Raw genomic sequence first — 18,156 nt, 5'->3', positions numbered from 1 at the left:
AACAAACTTTAAAACGGTGATCGATTATTTGGCTCTACATAATTTAACAGTATCGGATTCAATAGCTTTATAGCTTCCCTCTGCTTTGTTGCTTTTATCTGGCTGCGAATATTCAATAAAACAGAAAAATTTAACCGGTTCATTCACGTGTTGAACCACTTTGTCTCCCCTCATTTTTTAAAGTTAAGTGAAAAAGCTCATTTCTCGAAACAACAACGGAATCGGTATTTGTTTTTAATTACAAAATCCATTAGGTCAATTATTTATGTATTTTTACAACCGTAAGCCTGTGAGATAGTTTTTTTCAATGCCTCAAACATGGTTTAAATGGCACTATTAACATTCCTTTGGCTTTGATGAAAGCCATCATTAAAGGCTTTGTTTTCAAAGTAAGCAGAACCGGAAAATGCCTTTTCGTCAATTAAACTTACTGTCAAATTTACTTTGAATGGTGGTTGAATGTTTGGAGGAAATGGGGAAGTTAGCTGAATGAATGTAAGGGGAAATGCTATAGACAGCTACTTCCTTTCTCGACTTGACTTAAAATCAAGTAAGGTTCGCGTCGAAAATATCAACTCAAACTTCTTCATGGTCAAGTGCTGGACATGCTTCAATGTCTTTTCAAGAAAAATTCCAATTTTTCAAAGTCTAGGTAGCTACAGTTTCTAGTTTGGATCTTCGCGAGTGTATAGAATGAGATAGCATCTACGTGTCTAGGATGTGTGGGGGTGAGCTAATATCCAAGTGACAAAGACAGGGATACAATGTGCACATCTTCTACTACGGACTAGACTAACGGGTCAAAATTGATATTGAGGGTGTACACAAGTTGAATATAGATGGTGGTATGAACGTATGTGCTTGAGTTTGTTATTTGTTGCAATTCTAGCACGATCAGAGGCGTGACAGTATATGTTAATTATTTCACTCTGTTCCGTATAACTATTAACCGTTTTCGTGATTTTAATTTTATTTTTATGGTGTTTAGTGCATAATTCATAGTTCTACATCTCCTTATTCTTTACTTGGCCTAGTTATACCAACTTTTTTTATTGGAATCTAAAAACATAAAATTTCTGAGACGCCACTGGTCATATTTTATGTTGACTTTAAATTTATTTTATGCATGCGATTTATATATACCACGTACATGCGCAAAGATACAAACTACGAAGTGTAGATGTTTTCCATGGTGCACTCTGTAGGGCATCCTGGGTCGTTTTAGCTTTCATAGACACAAGTTTTCTGAACTTTCGTCAATCACGTTCGCTATGATTGGGACGTTAAAACTCTACTTTTCATATAGAAAATCTTGTGTATTAAACACTTCTTCAATTTTTTCCTCACTAAAGTCATTTTGTTTATAAACATCCCTATAATGACCGTTTTAAGTTTTTTTGTAATATTAAAATTAATAAAAGCACATTTTCAAAGCTTTTTAACGGGAGTTTGTACCACGATCATCTTTAAGCCTCGTAAACTCAACTTTTTCCATAGGCCATTATGTTTCGCAATTCAACCGACCTCGTATCTTTTATGGTTACGGAGATCCTCGTGGCTAATCGCAAGCGGACACCTCACACGAAAAGTAATTTGAAATGGGTTTGTGGATATATAATAATTATATTAACGTACTTTTATTAATATTAATGCAATTAAATATATAATATAGGACAAAATTAAATATAACATAATAATGAAATTATAAAAATTATGTCGACCCCTACAGTGCGATAAATGTTGTCTAGCGTGAATAATGAATTCACCATTTTCGTCATTCATATCATTTGTTTTTTATAATAAACTCTATAGAAAAATATTAGATATTCTCCTCAAATTGACTACTGCGAAACCCCGTCAAGCTCTAGAAATTAACCGAGAAACAACAAACCCCTGGGTAAAGACTTAGCATTAAAAAGTAAATAATAGCCGCTTATAACAGAATTATATAATGGAGATCTTTAGTAAATTTGCGAAAATCCCGATATTTAGTCGTGGACCCTGTGGATAGAATGGAGCATTGTATATACGATAATGCACATCGTCCCCTCAGAGCAATCACGCCACTCGCTTTGCTCTTGTAGCAACCCCTTCCACAGTGAAAGATACCGTCCATTATATGCTTGTCCAATACTACCCAAACTATCGAAAATTTGTAAAATAAATTGAAATCTGGAAACCGAAATAACTTATTCTTTTCGTACGTTTTGAGGTGCATTACATCATTTTTAACAAAAAAAGCATTTATTTAAAGAATTTTTTGAAAATTTACCTATAGATGTCCTGACCATTTTTAATTTTCGTGTAATATTAAAATTAGTAAAAGCAAGTTTTCAACGCTTTTCAATGAGGAATTTTGGTGTGATCATCTTCAGACCTTGTCGACTTAATATTTTCCCGAGCATTTTATTGAGTATCATTGGCCTATCGATCGAAAAGAAAAAATTCTTAACGCACCCCTCATAGCTAACTTATAGGTTATCGAGAAACTCGAGTTCGTCCAAAACCAAATTTGGAAACATCAATTTCTGCTTATTTCCAATGCTAAAGCTTTACTTTTCCATATAGATTCCCCTGCATACTATCCTATATCTGAAATTTCTTAATAATTGAGATTAATTTACCCACAAAACTCCCTAGACCCATCCGTCTCAGTTTTCGAGTAATACTAAGATTAATAAAAGCGCGTCTTTAAAGCTTTTTTAGGGCGTTTTTTAAATTATTCTCTTCAAGCCCGGGAAACTCCATTTTTCCTATTACTACCTTCATCGGTTTTCTTCAATGTTTTTAAACTGAAATTGAGGTTTTGACGTGCTTCTTTTAAAATGCAAGAAATTGCATTATTTCCATTGGAGCCTGTGTATGTCACTGAACATTATGAACCTATCGACAGTCGTAAGGAGCCAGATAAAAAAAATACTTACAACTATGACTTTTCATTCAATCGCACAACAAAGCTCGCACAGTAACAATCATCCCTAATTATCACAACTTGGCTTCGACGGTCTTAAGCTCCCCCACAGCTGCCACAACCTCAATTTCCACTCTGGCGTCCATGGGCAGCCTCGCCACTTGGACCGCAGTCCTTGCTGGGTACACATTGCGAAAAACTGCAATTTTTTATTTTTTATAATAATTATGGCGAATCATAGGAAACCTGTATAATCGTTAACATTAGGATTATAAATATTAACAGCAGAAAGTGCAGGTATAATTAATGTTTACAGCATATTGTTTTAACTGTTCCCACAGCTGTGATAACTTCCATCTCAACTTTCGCGTTTAGAGCCAGTTTGCCGACTTGCACCGCAAATCTGGCAGGGAAATCTTTCGTAAATAGCAACACAGATAATTCTAAAACAAAAACAATTTTAACAGGGCCAGGCAGGATGCTAAACGTACTCTCAACCCGTTTCTAAATTCAACTTGAGGCCTAATTTTTATTTTTAAGTTAAAATTTCAATGCCTTTCGACGAGCGCTCCTAGCCGGGATATTGAAGGGTCACGAGAAAGCTTAACTATCTAAAAAAATTGAAACGTACTCACATTCCTTGTAAACCTCGTTTATGGCTGCAAAGTCGTTGATATCGCTCATAAAAATCGTGCTCTTAATCACTTTATCATAGGAGGATTTTGCGGCCTGCAGAATCTGCCCCAAGTTCTTAAAGGCTTGTCTTGCTTCTGCACGCACATCCCCCCCTACCAGCTTCATTGTGTCCTTATCCAGCCCTAAGCAGCCTGAGACATATACGGTGGAATCGAGTATTACTGCTTGACTAGAAATTTCGACGTGTAAGCTATCGAGGTGAAGAAATTACTTAGACTTACTTGTAAGGGGCTATGGGTCTGGGGGCGTTGTTATTATTAACAATTCTCCTGGTCGAAGTCATTTTCATAAGGGCTGAAGCAAAGCTGCCGAATCCAAAATAATGAACTTTTTGCCAGATTTTTCTGTGGGATTGCCTTCCTGACATTAATCGGATCTTTTATAGACTGCAATGCAGGCTTAAACCATGTTTACTGATAAGAACTATTTCATCATTATAAAAATTAATTTCTATGAGTGTTACTACACAGACTCATACAACAAAGATTGCTGTAATTGTTGTAATTGCTGACCTTTGGCCCATAATATATTACTCAGTATCAGCCGAATGGATAACTTAAAAACAACTAATGCTTTATGGGTATGCGAGTAACGACATCGCCAAAACTGCTGAAGTTTCATCGAAAAATGAAAGCTCTTCGGGGGTCCATCCAGGCCTGTCCATTCAGCTGTCGGACATAACGAACGAATTCGCGTAGTAAAATATTAGTTGACTGCGACTCATATCACTTCAATTTTAGAAGAATTTTCCCCAATAAGTCATGGCATCGTAATTATGAGCAGCCCAAAAACGCATATTGATTTTCAGCATTCGGGTGAAAATCCGGAAGGAGCCTGGAAGCAGATTCACAGTTCACACGAGCAAAACTTCATACGCATAAGAATTTATAACTACTGGATCCTCACATTCGCCAAATTGACAATCCCTGATTCTTTCTGAAATGGAACCCAAGTTATTCCTGGAAAGCCGCAATGGCACGCAGATATTTGTTTCTCATGATATTAAAATGCAGAAGCTGCCTGGAAATGATATTCATACTTCCAGGACAAAGAATTCCAGCACATGTCCAGAAACTAGATCGCTGAAGAATTTGCAAATGCCTGCAGTCTGGATGTTTTACATCTAGAATGGGTCTAAATTGAAAGAACTGAAGTAGCTACGAGATTTTCACGCTTTGAAACGTCCTGGTGTCCACTCTGTGCACTCCCCCGCCCCTCACCCGGCTCACAGGGTAGGTGGGGAGTTTATTCCTGGGCTACTCATCTTCTGCTAGTTGAATATGCGCTCTCTTCATCTGTGGTGTTTCTCGAAGATATTGTCTGCTATATTAGGGTCCTCTTGTACTTTTTTTCGACCTTAATATAATAACGCCCCTCGTGAGGGCTTCGCACGCCCGTATGTTAGATTGGCGTCCTTTCAAGTTGCGGGACATCACATCTCCTCTTCGTTCCAATAATTTCGTCTATACCCTGCTGGTTCCCGGGTTTCGTGTTGTTACCAATCCTGTATGTATACATCCCATAAAAATGTTGATTTATCTTCAACGATGGAAATTGTTCCTGCATGTTTGCGTTTTCTTCTGAGACACCTCTCTTAGCGTAGTGCCATTCATACGCATGTAGCCCTTCTTGGGTGTTCGACCCTCTCGTCAATTCGCCTTGACCTCCCGCAGCCTTCCCTGTCACGTTTTCCCCTACGGGTGGCTTCTGATGATGCAATAGATCGTTCCTTCGGCAAGTCCGCGCCGAAGCACTGCCCAGTTTTCCATCCGTCCTTTTGCCTTTCGCGTGTGTTACGCCTCTCTTTGGTTAACGGGACTCGGAGGAGGATTTATCCGAGGGTCACCAAGTGGAGGTGCGGTTGAATCTTTGGCTCCCAACACAACCTCAACTAACCTGACTCTTGCTAGTTCGAGTTAATTCGGCCTCTTCTAGCTTTAGAATTTGCTGGTTTTTTGTGTAGCTTAAAAAGCACAGATCTTTTTTAAAGCATGAATTAGCTCGAGTTTTTACCACTCTTTGTTTGTTTTGTTGATTTGAGTTGCAATCTAGAGGTTAATGAAATTTTCATTTAATCTCTGTCCGAATTCCTGCATAAATTTTAAGCTGTAAGCAACCTATTTATTCCAAATTTGCCCTCTAAAAGTCCATTTACACTAAAAGCATCCACGCGGAAAAAGGACATGGCACGTTGTGGAAGATAATTCTTTTTTCGCTCAATTTCGCTTTATTTCAGCACTATGAGAGATTGCTTTTGTAATTATTCGAGTGAAATACCACTGCACGTTAAAAGTAATGCGTCTATATTTCTGTGTTTCTCTAAATGAACGCAAATTGAGAACGTTAAATTCCCCCAAGGGCTGTTATTATCGCACTGGAACACGCTTTGGTTGCGAAGATGTTCAAACTCTCCGAAAAACAGAATCAGGACTGACAAACAAAATAAGGGCGGGGAATAAGGGCGGCTTGAGTCGCAGTTATCAAACTGGGGATTGTGTCGAATCTATTGCAAGCAAATTCGCACAAAATGCCTTTCGTCTGGCATACGGGGATTCCCCGGTGACCAAGTTATACTCTCGCAAAGTGACACTTGGGTCTTGAATAGAATTTGACGTCACACTGAATTTTAAAGGATTTAGGAATTGATTTTTATGTTTTATCGTCGATTCGGCCCGAGGCCCGAAAAAGGGAGAACCCAAGATAAACCGAAAGAACTGGAAATATGAGTTAAATTGACTCAAGTGCCAGCTTCACTTTCCGCGAAATTTAACCAGTAAAACGATCGCGCCTTCGGGCCCGGATAATTAACAAAACACTAAAAAGAACCTAGACTTCCATCTCGGCGATTTCGGTCGAAAAAAGGGCCTTACGTAGCCACTTTTTAAGTTTAATGGTATCATTAGTCTTATTCTGCCAAATGGAGTAAATATTTTCCTTTCGGGAGGCTTATTTGCTTTCCGAAATCTCGAATTTCCACTGAAACTTTGAAGATGAAAATATACTGAGCAGTTATGCGCTATCTTTGTTTATCATCTCTCTAAGAAGTCGTTCCGGGTTAAATCGGACAATATGGCTCGAGTAATGTCTCAAAACTAACAAAACAAATTTCCGTCCAAAAACGAACATTAAATGGCCTATTTATTTATGTAACTTTTAACGACTTTCACTTGTCGGGGCACCGAAACTAAAATTGCAAAAGTGTGCATTTACGAACTTTTCTTTGGCAATTCTCATTAACGCCTTAGTAACCCTGGCACCGCCTCGCTGACAGAACTTTTAAAATATTCATCAGAATATTTCTTGGGTAATAAAAGTTTAATGAGTAATTTACCTATTCAGGGTGTAGTTTATGACGAGCTATCAGCTTTCGTTGTAATAACATGAAAATAGCAAAATTTACATTACGATTACGTTTAAATGAAAGAACACTTAAAAAAAAATAACCTCTGAACTGTGCCAGGTGCAACCCAAACACGCAGTGAATGACCGGAAAAACTAACCTGAGCTAAATATTTTTGAACCCCAATTGCGTAATTTTCCCCAAATTTACCCAATCTCGTGGCCTTTATGGTTACTGAGATCCTCGTGGTTGAACTCCAGGAGCGGACACCCTGGATACGTGGTAATTTGAAATCTGCTTGTGAACACATGATAAGGCCTATTAACCGTTACAGCGCAATAAATGTTGTCGAGCGTGAATGGCGAGTTAATCTTTCACGCTCGATATCAATTGTTTCTGAGAATTCACTCCATTAGCGATGAACCCTATTAGTAATAAACTCCATTAATAAAAATATTTCGGAGTCCCCTCAAATTGACTCGTGCGAATTCCTTACAAGACCGAGCACTAAAAAGTAAATAACAATAGCGTCTTATAACGAAATTAACTAATGGGGACTTTAAGTAAATTTGCGGGAACTAATGATATTTAGCCGTGGACTCTGTAGATAATGCGGGACATTATACTTGCGCATTATGCACATCGTCCCCGCGGGGCAATCGCGCCGCTCGCCTTGCGCTTGTGGCAACCCCCTCCACCGTAGATGATAACCTTCATCATGTGCTTGTCCGATACTATACTAACTACTAAAAATTTGCAAACTTTATTGAAATCTTGAACGCGAAATAACTTTATTTCATCAGTATATCATAAGGTACATTATACCATTAAAAAAAAGCAGTAATTTTGACAATTTTTCGATAATTTTGAAAAAGCTCCTTTAACGGGACTTGAACTTCTGGACAAGTTTCAATTTACTAATAACGACGGTGCCGGTTTCTTCTAGATTTTAGGGCCTAAATGAAGTTAGTGAAATGTTCAGGCTAGTTCGTGTTTTAACTTAATCTCGAAGGGCACGGTTTTTAACTCGGGCACTGCTGCTTTAAAGGGCTTAATTCCCTCTTGCTTAAGCTAGAATCGCGGTCGATATTTTCGAAGCCATTCATTGAAATTTCTCTATTGTCCCACACAGTATTGGAAATTCAAATGGTAGCTTTCGGATTCATCGAGATGAAGTGCAAATAAGGTGTCAGCCGGCAATTCTTTCCTGAAATCTAATACAGACCTGTCGTTTTTCCGCTCTCTCCTATAATTCGACTTTATCTACAGCTCCTATAAATTTAAATTGGGGCCAGAACCACTTTACTGATCTTTATTGGGAGAAAACAAGTAAATAAGAATTTATTTCCATTGGCATTGCATCGCAAAAGCAATTTTACCATGGGGTAAATCCACTCAGATGTTCAACTGAAATACGCACTTCCAAAACATCCAGGTCCAGAACTGTAAAGAAGAGCAGAAGAACAAGACTGTGAAGCGTAATTTGAAACTTTTATTAATTCATTGCATAGCAATATTAGCTCCGTTCCCAAAGGTATTAAATCTAATTAAGATCCTATCCATCAGTGGCGTGTCAAGAGGTCCACATTTTTAAAAATAATTTCCATCACACAAGAAAGCGTACGTACTATTACAGTTCAACCCTTTGGTCTTAGTCAGCGTACGCATTTTTTTTAAATTCTTAACCCCTTAAGAGACGCCTCTGACTTGGAATAATTACATCAAGTTTTGTTTTTAAACGTTTAGCAATTTGCCAGGTTAAAGTTGAGGGTTCCAATGACGCAAAGCTCGAAGATTTCGTAAAAATTGTAACTTCAATCGAAATCTCTCTGCTAAAGAATATTATTTTGAAATTTCTTTCACTTTAAAATTGGGTTTTCCGGTATAGCATTCCCCGAAGACCAGAATTTGCTTCGAAATTTCCTAGTTAAGGGTTGTTTTAATTTATCAACGACTTCAGAGACGCCCCTGCTTTGTGGCTTTGCAGCAATTTATTTCGTACCATTTTGAAGAATTTTCACGTTTCATCTTAAAATGACGTTCATCAGTGGTGTATCAAAACGTCAACTTCGGCATCTTACCTCTCTTTTTCAACTTCATGTGAGGGTACCAAGGATATACCGTGCGGCTCTAATTTGCCCCCCTTCTCTGTTAGCTTTTTGACGAATTATCATCTTTTTAAGGCTCAAAAGCGGCATTAAATTGAAAAAAAAAACTATACTTCGACGTTTGTTTCTTTTTTTGAATGTTGCTTACGTCACAGTCAACCCAAAACGGCCGAATTTTTAAACTGAAATATGGGTCAAGTGATATCTCAAATTAGAGATCTTTCAAAACTGCATTCAATTGTGTATTCCGATTCGAGATCTGTCAATTAGTTTTAAAAAAAGCAAGTATAAATTTGGTTAAAAATTCAATACAAACTCAGTTAAATCAATTTTGGTTTATTTGCGATTTTGTTCTCACACACAAACGGTGCTTAGTTAAAAAAAAAACGAAAATGTAAATAAAAAAACCAAAGACTGTTTGTGAACACAAAACAAAAACAAACTAATTCCCTACCAACCAACAAGTTTTTCCATCGTTTACGGACGTTACGGCATTGCATTTTTTATAGATTTTGGATCGCCATAAACTATTGAACGTAGCTTTGAAGGACCTTTAATTTAAGATGTTACTTGACCCAAGTTTTAATTTTTAAAAATTAGTAATTTGTTAAAAAGTTGACGTGGGGAGGAGAGGTTGGTGAATTTAGACCTGCACGATATGCAGCAGTTTAATTTATCAGGAGAGTCCTGCTTTATTGCAAAAAAAATTGTTTAACTACATTTTCAAGAGCGATCCATTTTAAAGTGGCGTTCATCAGGGGCATATCATAATAAAGTTTTTAAACATTTATTGCCCTCATATGAAAAGACGTACTTGAACAAGGTGTTGGTCTCAATTCAGCAAAACAGTCGTCGGTAGACACCACGTCGGAGACACGTCGGACGAGTGTTCGGTGTTTCTTCAACAGTATTCGAGATTTCCAGTTACATGTCGAGGGATCAAGGATTTTAGTGAAAATTATGAAACTTCGTAACGAGGCTAAAGAACCCGAACTTGAAAGTATTATCAATAATTTTAGAGCCGCCCCTGATATTAGATACCTAAAGGTCAATTCAGACGCATCGGTCCAGTCGCAATTCCGTCGCAGGACCGAACTATACGGCGGGAAAATAGTTCTTTAACTAAAATGTAATGACGGTGCTCGTATTTGTCGGGCGCCGAACAGTTTTCGGCCCGATAGACTTCGCAGGTCCGGCCCATTTAATATTTTCAGTGTCAATATTTCAAGTTTATCTGAAACGCGGCGGACAATGCCTACAAGTGGACCAAAGCAAAATGAACGAGCAATTGATAAAATTAGGAAATATCGTGTTTTGCATGATTTTTTTCCACTACAGCGGGCGGAAATCTGATTTTTCTAACATCGGAGGTTGGACAAGACTCGACCTACACTCAGGAATCGCAAATATTGTTTTTTTTTTATCAAGATATTCAACCGCGTACTACGAGCTTAATTACCTCTAAAAACCTCTAAACTCTCTGATACGACTACACATTACCTTAATTTCTCGGCCCTTAATTATTCTTATTGGACCCGGCTGATATGGTACGAATTTGCAGCTTTCAATAATAGAAGTTTCGGCTATATGCGGACATCCCGAATATCTCCAATAACCTTTGGAGGGGGGGAAATAACTCGCCGATTCAACAATGGGGCGACCGTCGAAAGCTGCGAAAATGGAATTCCTATGTCTGGCTCCTCATGCCGGCACGCGGAGGCTCTCCAATAAGGAGACAGATTAATCATTTCGAGTCTCCTGAAGGAAAATTATGGAAAAATTGTGACGCACTAATGGAACTTTACTGGCCTCAGAGAAGGCCCGTGAGTAACCCGTCTCGTTACCATTAAATCGAACTTTCGAATGCAAACTAAACACCAGAGGGAGTACTTTTAGGAAGTTTTCATATATCTTGATTTGAAGGGAATAATTTATTAAACCACCTCGAGACTAAAGAAATCGAAACAAAGTCGCCCCCAATATCGGGGGGCGGCATTGTCGTCGTCGTCAGCAACTGTTGTTGACACCATGATAAAACAGGGCTCGTATAAGATTTGTGCCACATCATTAATGGCGGTCCCCGGACGTACAACTTGTCCGCTGCACTGCTACAACTATCGATTCTGAATTTGTATTGTGTTGAAGGGAGGACAGATGCTGGGAAGTAATATTGAAATTATAGGAGCGGTCGCTTTGGGGTGGGAATTTGCCGGAAAATAATGGCTCCAAACCTGGAAGTACTGTCTTCATTAGCGTAATTAACTTAGACGTTTTTTTTTTTCCTTTGAGGGAATTTAATTAGTTCTGGTCATCTGTGTAACATCACAAATGGGAGATTAGATTAGATCGGCAAAAACGTGTTCATCAATCTGAATGCTGAAAATTTGAATGACGAAAATTTGAATTCCCACGGCTCTGAGGCACAATGGAGAACATCCGATGAATTGCTTTGAGAATATCGACCGCGATTCTCCTTGAAGCAAAAGGGAATTAAACCCTTTAATGCAAGTCAGCGAAAGGTAGCCAAATTAAAAAACTTAAGCCAGTGCATAGGTTTGCTATTCCTTTCGAGCTGAGTTTAAAGAAATCCAGGAACCGTTTATTCTGTTTACTAGAGACTTTCAACGCGGAATCCAATTACTTCTCAACTCCCAGGGGATCTTTTGATGCACTTTTACAATCCTCTGACAGATTACTGCACTTAAATGTTTGGGAAACTGATGAGAAGGACTTTTTGTCGGAAATTGTATATCAAAGACTGAAGGACCGTTCGTGTTATTGATATTTTTTGTGTTTACTTTTCAGTTACTATGCATCAACGGCATTTCCAGTGGGTCCTGCCCGAATCGTGCCACCCCTCAAAAGACAACGGCTAATGTCGGCTACGACCAGAAATGGTAAAATTGGGCAGATCCAGAAATGCACTTCGATACCATCTCTAGACCAGCTGAAAGTTTATAGTAGGTATAATTGTGCATAATAAGCCAAATCTTTGATTGACGTGTTTTTACCGGTAGAATGCTTATTTACCGCCACTGTGCCAGAGCCTCACCAAAACTTATTCATAACCGTCTATCCCGCATTAGATAGCTAACTATCTTTTTTATTATGTGAGCTTAGACGGAGACAAAGCTATAACATTGATCCTGCCGCTTTAAATAGCAAAGCAGGCTCTAGATGCATTTAACACGTACGCTATATCTTCCGTCTTTATTTAAGAGCATGCATTAGAAGGAAGATGGTTACATGCTGCGCAATAACTTTAGATCTGACTCGTGAGTCGAACGAACAGTGGGGGCAAACGAGAGTTTAAATAAGCAAAATTAGGAATTTTGCTTCAGCGTTACAGGACTGATATGGAATTATTTTTAATGCTTTTTATATTTCGGCAAGTACTACAGTGAAATCATCGTTTGCCTTTAATTTTTGAATCCAAAAATGAGGAGGGGGAAACGGCCATTTTTTCGCGCATCTTCATTTTCGGAGGGACAATTAGAAATTGTTGAGAGTCGACTTAAATCGAATTTCTGTCCAGCTGAACGTCGGTTAATTAAAACTGTGTGTTCTTGCAAGATAAACCGATTTTACTTATACCTCTATTCCATGCATCTATCATCCGACGAGGTACCGATCCGAAATCGGATCACGTGATGATGAATGCATCAGGCGGAAGCTTTGGTGAATAGATCGTGTTACAAGTTAAGAAGAAATTATTGGTGGTAAGAGGGACATAGCCGGGGAAACGGAAATGAGAAGAACCGTGCGGTATTGCTGAGTTCAAAATTTCTGTCTAATGGTATCGTTTCTTAGCCTTGTCGTGTGTGAAGGCCCTTTCTTCTTCTTCTTCTTCTTCTATGTGAATTATTGTTTAAGTTTCAATTATTTTTTGTTTTTGTAATTATTCTAAGCACTTTCAGACACTTTTCCAAATGAAATTTTCGCACAAAAAGCCACAAACCTACCATAATAACCCCTCAAAAAAACCTCATCCCGGCATATTTTTCAAGCCCGACAAAAACATATAAATAAACGTTACAAAGCTTAGCCGGTTTCATTAACGTGGTCCGTGTGAAAAGCACCATTTTTACAATTTCTTTTCCGCATAAATCTTGGCTAACTCGCCTTGTATTCCCGAGTTTATTTTGTTGGTTTAATTATTGTGTTTCTAGCTTTTATTGCCCTAATTTATTATGCAGTTTTTGTTGCCGCGAAAATGACTTCATAATTTAGTTATATTGTTTAAAGCGCACATGTGACTCGGATTTATGGCCTCCCCTGAACGGTTTAAGTTTCCTTGCGAGTTATGGACTAAAAAGTTTTATTTACACACACACACAACGGGAAAAATCCAATGGATATGGGAATTTAAAATTCTATTCTTTTCCTTCAAAAACAAATTCATTTCCATTTAACAGAAAAACGAATTTTTCCTTTCTTCGCAAGACACTTATCGGGGCTAATCCCGGCTGATTTATTTGACCGATCCGAAGGCATCTCGCCCGAACAAACTATTTAATTTTCTCAGATCGAATCGTAAATTGCGTTCTGATTTATGGACGTGATTAACGTTTCAGTTTCAATTTGCAAACCTTCCAAGACCTAAGACTAATCTGCCCGTTTTCTTCTTCAAAAGGCAATCAAGACATATTGATATGCGGCAACTGTCGAGAGATGTTCTCAGACCTGCACGATCTCCTGGAACACAAGAAAACTTACTGCAAGCTTCGGTTTACCTGTAAATGTGAGATTAGCAAAACAAGTGAGTATGTAAATTTCTTCTAATGAGGATATTTTTCACCTAAGAAATGAGACCTCTTTAGTACGTTGTAAAATGCAGGAGACTCCATTTTCTCCTTAGGAACGCCGTTGGATGAGCATTCATCAGCAGCATTACTATGTGTTCAGTGTAAAGATGCCTTTCAAAATGCCTGGGACCTTATGGTACACGCACAGGCAGCCCATATGGTAAATATTTACGAATTGGGAGTGCCCTCAATGGGCAATTGTTCGTCGCCTCCGATATCGCCCAGAGACAGTGTAACACCAGATAAGGTAAGCATCGACCGTCAACAGTAAAAGGCAGTTTGGCTTCCTCTAATATTTGCCGTGAAAAACGTGTTATTTATGACTTACCCTATAACATTAAGGACGGTTTCATTCCCAGTTCAAAAGTTTCGGTTTATTCAAGTCCACTCGGTATATTTCACAATAGCTGCGGTGCACTTTGCAGGCAAAAAATATTATTTTTTATTTTTATTTTATTTACCCTGTATATCTTAAGATGTTTGCAATTCAAATTCAAACAAGACAATTTGGAATATGCACGTCCTTGTATCTCTCTCTGGTCGTTTCAAAGATACAGCGGTCCCTAGAAAAGTATGGAGAGAAAACTCTGCTAATTCTGCTATCCATAATCCACAACAAAAACGCTCGATTTCGTAATACTTTATTTAAATTTATTTCAACTTGTCTCATTAATTATGTTAAAAATCAACTTAGAGCAGTCCCTTACGCATAATCTTCTGCCTTTGAGCCTTTGAAGGATCCTGTTTACTCAATGCGTTAAGTGGAACCGGCTTAAGCTTCTTGCCCCACTTCATCACATCCTGCTTCTTAATCTTCTCGCTTTGTTTTTCGAAAGTTACTTCATATAACTTACTGAGATCCCTCTTGCTTTTTTTCCTTTTTCTGACCGCTTCATATGCTTCATCATGCGGCCATGCTTCTTCTGGAGCAGGTTGCGGTGTACTTGCTCCTGCCTCTTCTAGTTTCGAAACCAAAGGTTTTGAAGCAGCTTCTAAGGGAGCGGTAGCAACATTGTGGGCAACTTTCGTAAATTCTTTAATGCCTTTTTTGGCTTGTATTTGCTCTAACGGTCTAACACTCATTCCGAATAATTTATTCTTGCTTTTCAGTAGTGGTTCTTCAGGGATTTCATCGTGAGGGGTTGATTCTAGTTCTTTCGCAGGAATGTAACTGAAAGCCTCATCGTTGGACGTTTGTAGGTTATATCTTTCCTTGTTTTTTATTGCCTCAAGTTTCTTAACAAAATCATACCCATCAGGCAAGACAATGGTGCAGTTACCTGCAGAAATATCTTCATTACTCCAATCTCGGTATTTCTTGAAATTGTAGCAGATTTCGTGCAAAAGTTTCTTCCTCTCATTTCGCAACTTCCTGAGGCCGTGCAGAAATGCCTCTCTATGAGCTTTAAGCCTTTGAATGAACTCATCTCTTGTGACCTGAATTCGCTGCTGCCTGTTAAAACTTTCAATCTCCCTTTCCTTGATTTCGTTCATTTTCTTTTGGAATGTATCCTTGATCTGCTGCACAGTTTCGCGATGGCTTTGTTCCAGCGCTGACCATCTACTCTCCAACTCTTCAAACCCCTTTTCACATTCACTTTTGCCATTTTCAGTTGCCAAATTGAGTCGATCATGCGCAGATAGTTTCGCAGGCATTGCTAAGACGTCCTTGTTCTTGATTCTCTTTAAGGCACTCCTCTTGATTCTCTTTTTCCTGTGAGGTTTCGTAGCCTTTTTAGCCTCAGTTGATGCTCCACGGTTCCTTTCTTCTTTGTCTTTGCCAGACATCTTCGCTCTCTTCGAAAGCTCACTGATCAATTTAACAAGACAAATGTCCTGCATCAAAGTAGCCACAAATATCTGGAAACTGGTGCTCTTCATCAGCTCTTTTGCACGCTCTGAGAGAGATTTCGTAAACATTTTTAATTGTTTGTCAATGCTTAGAGACTTCAGCTGCGTCCTAACCCTGAGCAACTTATCATAGTAAGGAACAATCACCTGAGTTTTTAGCTCTCGAAGGTCCTCGGAGGACAAAGTTTTGTTGAAAATTTCCGAACTTAATGGTTCGCAAGTCTCTTCGGTGAGGTTCCGCATCAAAGAGTCGAATATGTTCATAGACTTTGTAGTATCAATAACATCTTTCGCAGACTGAATGCCACTGGCTACCTTTTCAAAACTAGGACTCTGGCCGTGCTCATAAACTTCCTTTACATGGTTATGAAACTCCTTTGTATCAGCAGATTCCACGTAGTTAGACGGCAGATATGTATTCAGCAAGGTCATACCAGTAATGATCAGCAAACAGCCCATAATTGCTAAGAAATTAATGCATTCGCGAGAGGATTTCTGGTGATTTCCCGTGGGAAATATTCCCCCTAAAACTTGAAATTCCTTATGGCTCTTCGAAAACTCACTTTGCCGCTCTAACTGTTCTTTGGTTTCTTTTTCGAGGTCCTCAAGATTCTCAAATGAATTTTGCTTGGAGGGCGGGCTTGAGGCATTCAAGAGACACCAGGATGAGTCTGAACTTAGATCTGAGTCGCTCTGAGAATTTGAGATAGCCATTTTACTTCGAATTTTGGTTTATTGGCTCTGACAATTTATGAATAACATGACAGATGGCGAATGTTCATGAGGTGATCTGACGGGGAAGATTGTTTTCAGGTGAGGAGACGTTTTCATACCTCTCTAAGTGTTTTGAGGTGGCATTGCAAGGCCCTCTTAATGCTGCGATCCAAAAATCTGATTTTTCAATAGGACGTCCTGCACATTGTAATGGACATATACGCTGAATTTATTGTATAATCTACTCGTATATCTGTTTTCGGTAGTTATGAAGATACAAAACCCGATGACTATTGCTGGGAGAAAAAATATAAAAATTTTAGACATTTTTCTCGTGTGAATTCTGCCATCCGGAATGATAGTTTTTCAGTTAGAACAACTTGCATGTTTTATGATTATTAAAAGCCAATCGTAAACACGATTGTTTTAACCGGACTAGGACCCTTTTGAAGTCTAAAGAGGCCTAAATTTTGCTCAAAATTTTCTATTCAATCTGGTTTGCTGTCTTCAGAACTTATGTTTTGTTTTTAAATATCGTGGGAACTGGTTTAGTTAAAAAACAAAAACAATTTCCAACATGCGCTTCCCTATAACTAACCCTCACCGTTTTTAAGATACTAACTTCCAAACAAGATTTTGAAGAGGAAGTGTACTAAAAATGACTAGTTTGGTGTTCTGTACGTCCAGCCAAAAGTATGAGTTTTTGTTACAACAGCTTGAGTGTTAACGTCCCTTTACGTGTTTCTTATCGTTAAATCCATAGTCCTCAAGAGGACATTATAAGGGAGAAATTTTCGCATATGACTTATTTCCCTTTTGTTATCTAAAAGTGCGATTTCTTCAAAATCATGCATTTAGGAATGCGACGGCAAATAATAGAACAAACTGTTTTTCATTGTTACAACAATCTTTTCTCGGACTCCGCGTCCAAAAAACGGGCAGAGACCGAGAAATGGACATAAATTCAGAGCTGGTCCTGCATACTCCTTAAATAGAATCCGTAAACTCGCGACTTCAGAGCGACTCGGGCTGAGAATTTTCTAATTTAGATAGTTAGCGAAACTTTTCCCAATTATGAGTCATTTTAAACCTTCGTGAGCTGTCAAAAAGACCCTGAATTTACCTTCTCGTGTACAGAAATAAAACACTGCTCCCTTCACTTTTCTCTCAGTCCATTTCCCGCTGAACAACGCGACCCAAAGACGGCAAATGACAAATTTCCTCCGAAATTTCTTTGCTATGTAAATGGCCATTAACTCCGGATTCGTTATCTCTTTGTGTTTCAATTGAAAAGCCGGCGCACTTCTAATTTAAATTCGCCCAAAAATCCCCATGGAGATTTAACAGCTTTTCGAGTTTTGAACAATAACAAACAGGGATCGTCTTTATATAATTCCTCGACGTCTTAGCAGCCAACACTGAAGTTGTTTATGTTTTCCGAGTGCTCTTGATGCCGCCATTGTGACTACTTTCGGGTTTACAAAAGACGAATCTCTGCGCTTTATTGTTTGACTGCGGATCAAACTTTGTTAGGCTACTTGGTATTCATTAACTGAACCCCTAGAAAACTTATAAGCTTTGCTATTTAGCTAGATCCCTGTAGAAGTCAATTTGAGGGTCCGGGGCTGACGTGCAGGGCCATTCGACAAAAATCAAGTTAAAAACTTTCCAGTACCGAGACTATCAATCTTATGTGGTCACCCAATCTGTTCGCTTTAAGTAACTTCGGAT

General features: G+C 38.6%; 3 protein-coding genes across 9 annotated transcripts in view; 1 reads left to right on the top strand and 2 right to left on the bottom strand.

Moving 5' to 3' along the window:
• The window catches only part of LOC136345142 (heterogeneous nuclear ribonucleoprotein C-like 1), a 142,067-nt gene that overhangs the window by 117,904 nt on the left and 6,007 nt on the right, over window positions 1-18,156 (top strand). For 5 of the 6 annotated variants that reach the window (XM_066293180.1, XM_066293178.1, XM_066293176.1 and 2 more), the window contains 3 exons: window positions 11,861-12,015; window positions 13,689-13,814; window positions 13,893-14,107. In XM_066293180.1, the coding sequence (XP_066149277.1) occupies window positions 11,861-12,015; window positions 13,689-13,814; window positions 13,893-14,107 (496 nt within the window). The remainder of the gene's footprint in view (window positions 1-11,860; window positions 12,016-13,688; window positions 13,815-13,892; window positions 14,108-18,156) is intronic. The other variant, XM_066293177.1, reaches the window with a different exon arrangement.
• Window positions 1,622-4,046, bottom strand: UK114. 2 transcript variants are annotated; one of them, XM_066293184.1, is made up of 3 exons: window positions 3,829-4,046; window positions 3,543-3,776; window positions 1,622-3,110 (listed from the first exon to the last, which is right to left on the bottom strand). In XM_066293184.1, the coding sequence occupies exons 1-3, from the start codon at window positions 3,972-3,974 to the stop codon at window positions 3,035-3,037; spliced, it is 456 nt and encodes a 151-aa protein (XP_066149281.1). In that variant the 5' UTR covers window positions 3,975-4,046; the 3' UTR covers window positions 1,622-3,034. The 2 variants fall into 2 exon arrangements, with proteins under 2 accessions (XP_066149281.1, XP_066149280.1); XM_066293183.1 differs by having other exon boundaries at window positions 3,547-3,776; window positions 3,829-4,038.
• On the bottom strand, window positions 14,489-16,510 carry LOC136345141 (uncharacterized). Its single transcript, XM_066293175.1, has 2 exons — window positions 16,289-16,510; window positions 14,489-16,235 (listed from the first exon to the last, which is right to left on the bottom strand). Exons 1-2 carry the CDS (start codon window positions 16,359-16,361, stop codon window positions 14,551-14,553), a joined length of 1,758 nt encoding a protein of 585 aa, XP_066149272.1. The 5' UTR covers window positions 16,362-16,510; the 3' UTR covers window positions 14,489-14,550.

This window comes from Euwallacea fornicatus, chromosome 18 (assembly GCF_040115645.1).
Source record: "Euwallacea fornicatus isolate EFF26 chromosome 18, ASM4011564v1, whole genome shotgun sequence".
Classification (NCBI taxonomy): domain Eukaryota; kingdom Metazoa; phylum Arthropoda; class Insecta; order Coleoptera; family Curculionidae; genus Euwallacea; species Euwallacea fornicatus.
This window is presented reverse-complemented; position numbering and strand designations above follow the sequence as displayed.

Excerpts from the sequence above, each read along its gene's own strand:
- UK114 (XM_066293183.1), bottom strand. The coding sequence starts at position 3,974 with ATGTCAGGAAGGCAATCCCACAGAAAAATCTGGCAAAAAGTTCATTAT. Across the intron at positions 3,777-3,828 it reads AGACCCATAGCCCCTTACAA|TCAAGCAGTAATACTCGATT; the intron begins GTAAGTCTAAGT and ends CGAAATTTCTAG. Across the intron at positions 3,111-3,546 it reads AAACGAGGTTTACAAGGAAT|TTTTTCGCAATGTGTACCCA; the intron begins GTGAGTACGTTT and ends AAAAAATTGCAG.
- LOC136345141 (XM_066293175.1), bottom strand. The coding sequence starts at position 16,361 with ATGCCTCAAGCCCGCCCTCCAAGCAAAATTCATTTGAGAATCTTGAGG. Across the intron at positions 16,236-16,288 it reads GAAAAAGAAACCAAAGAACA|GGGGAATATTTCCCACGGGA; the intron begins GTTAGAGCGGCA and ends TTCAAGTTTTAG.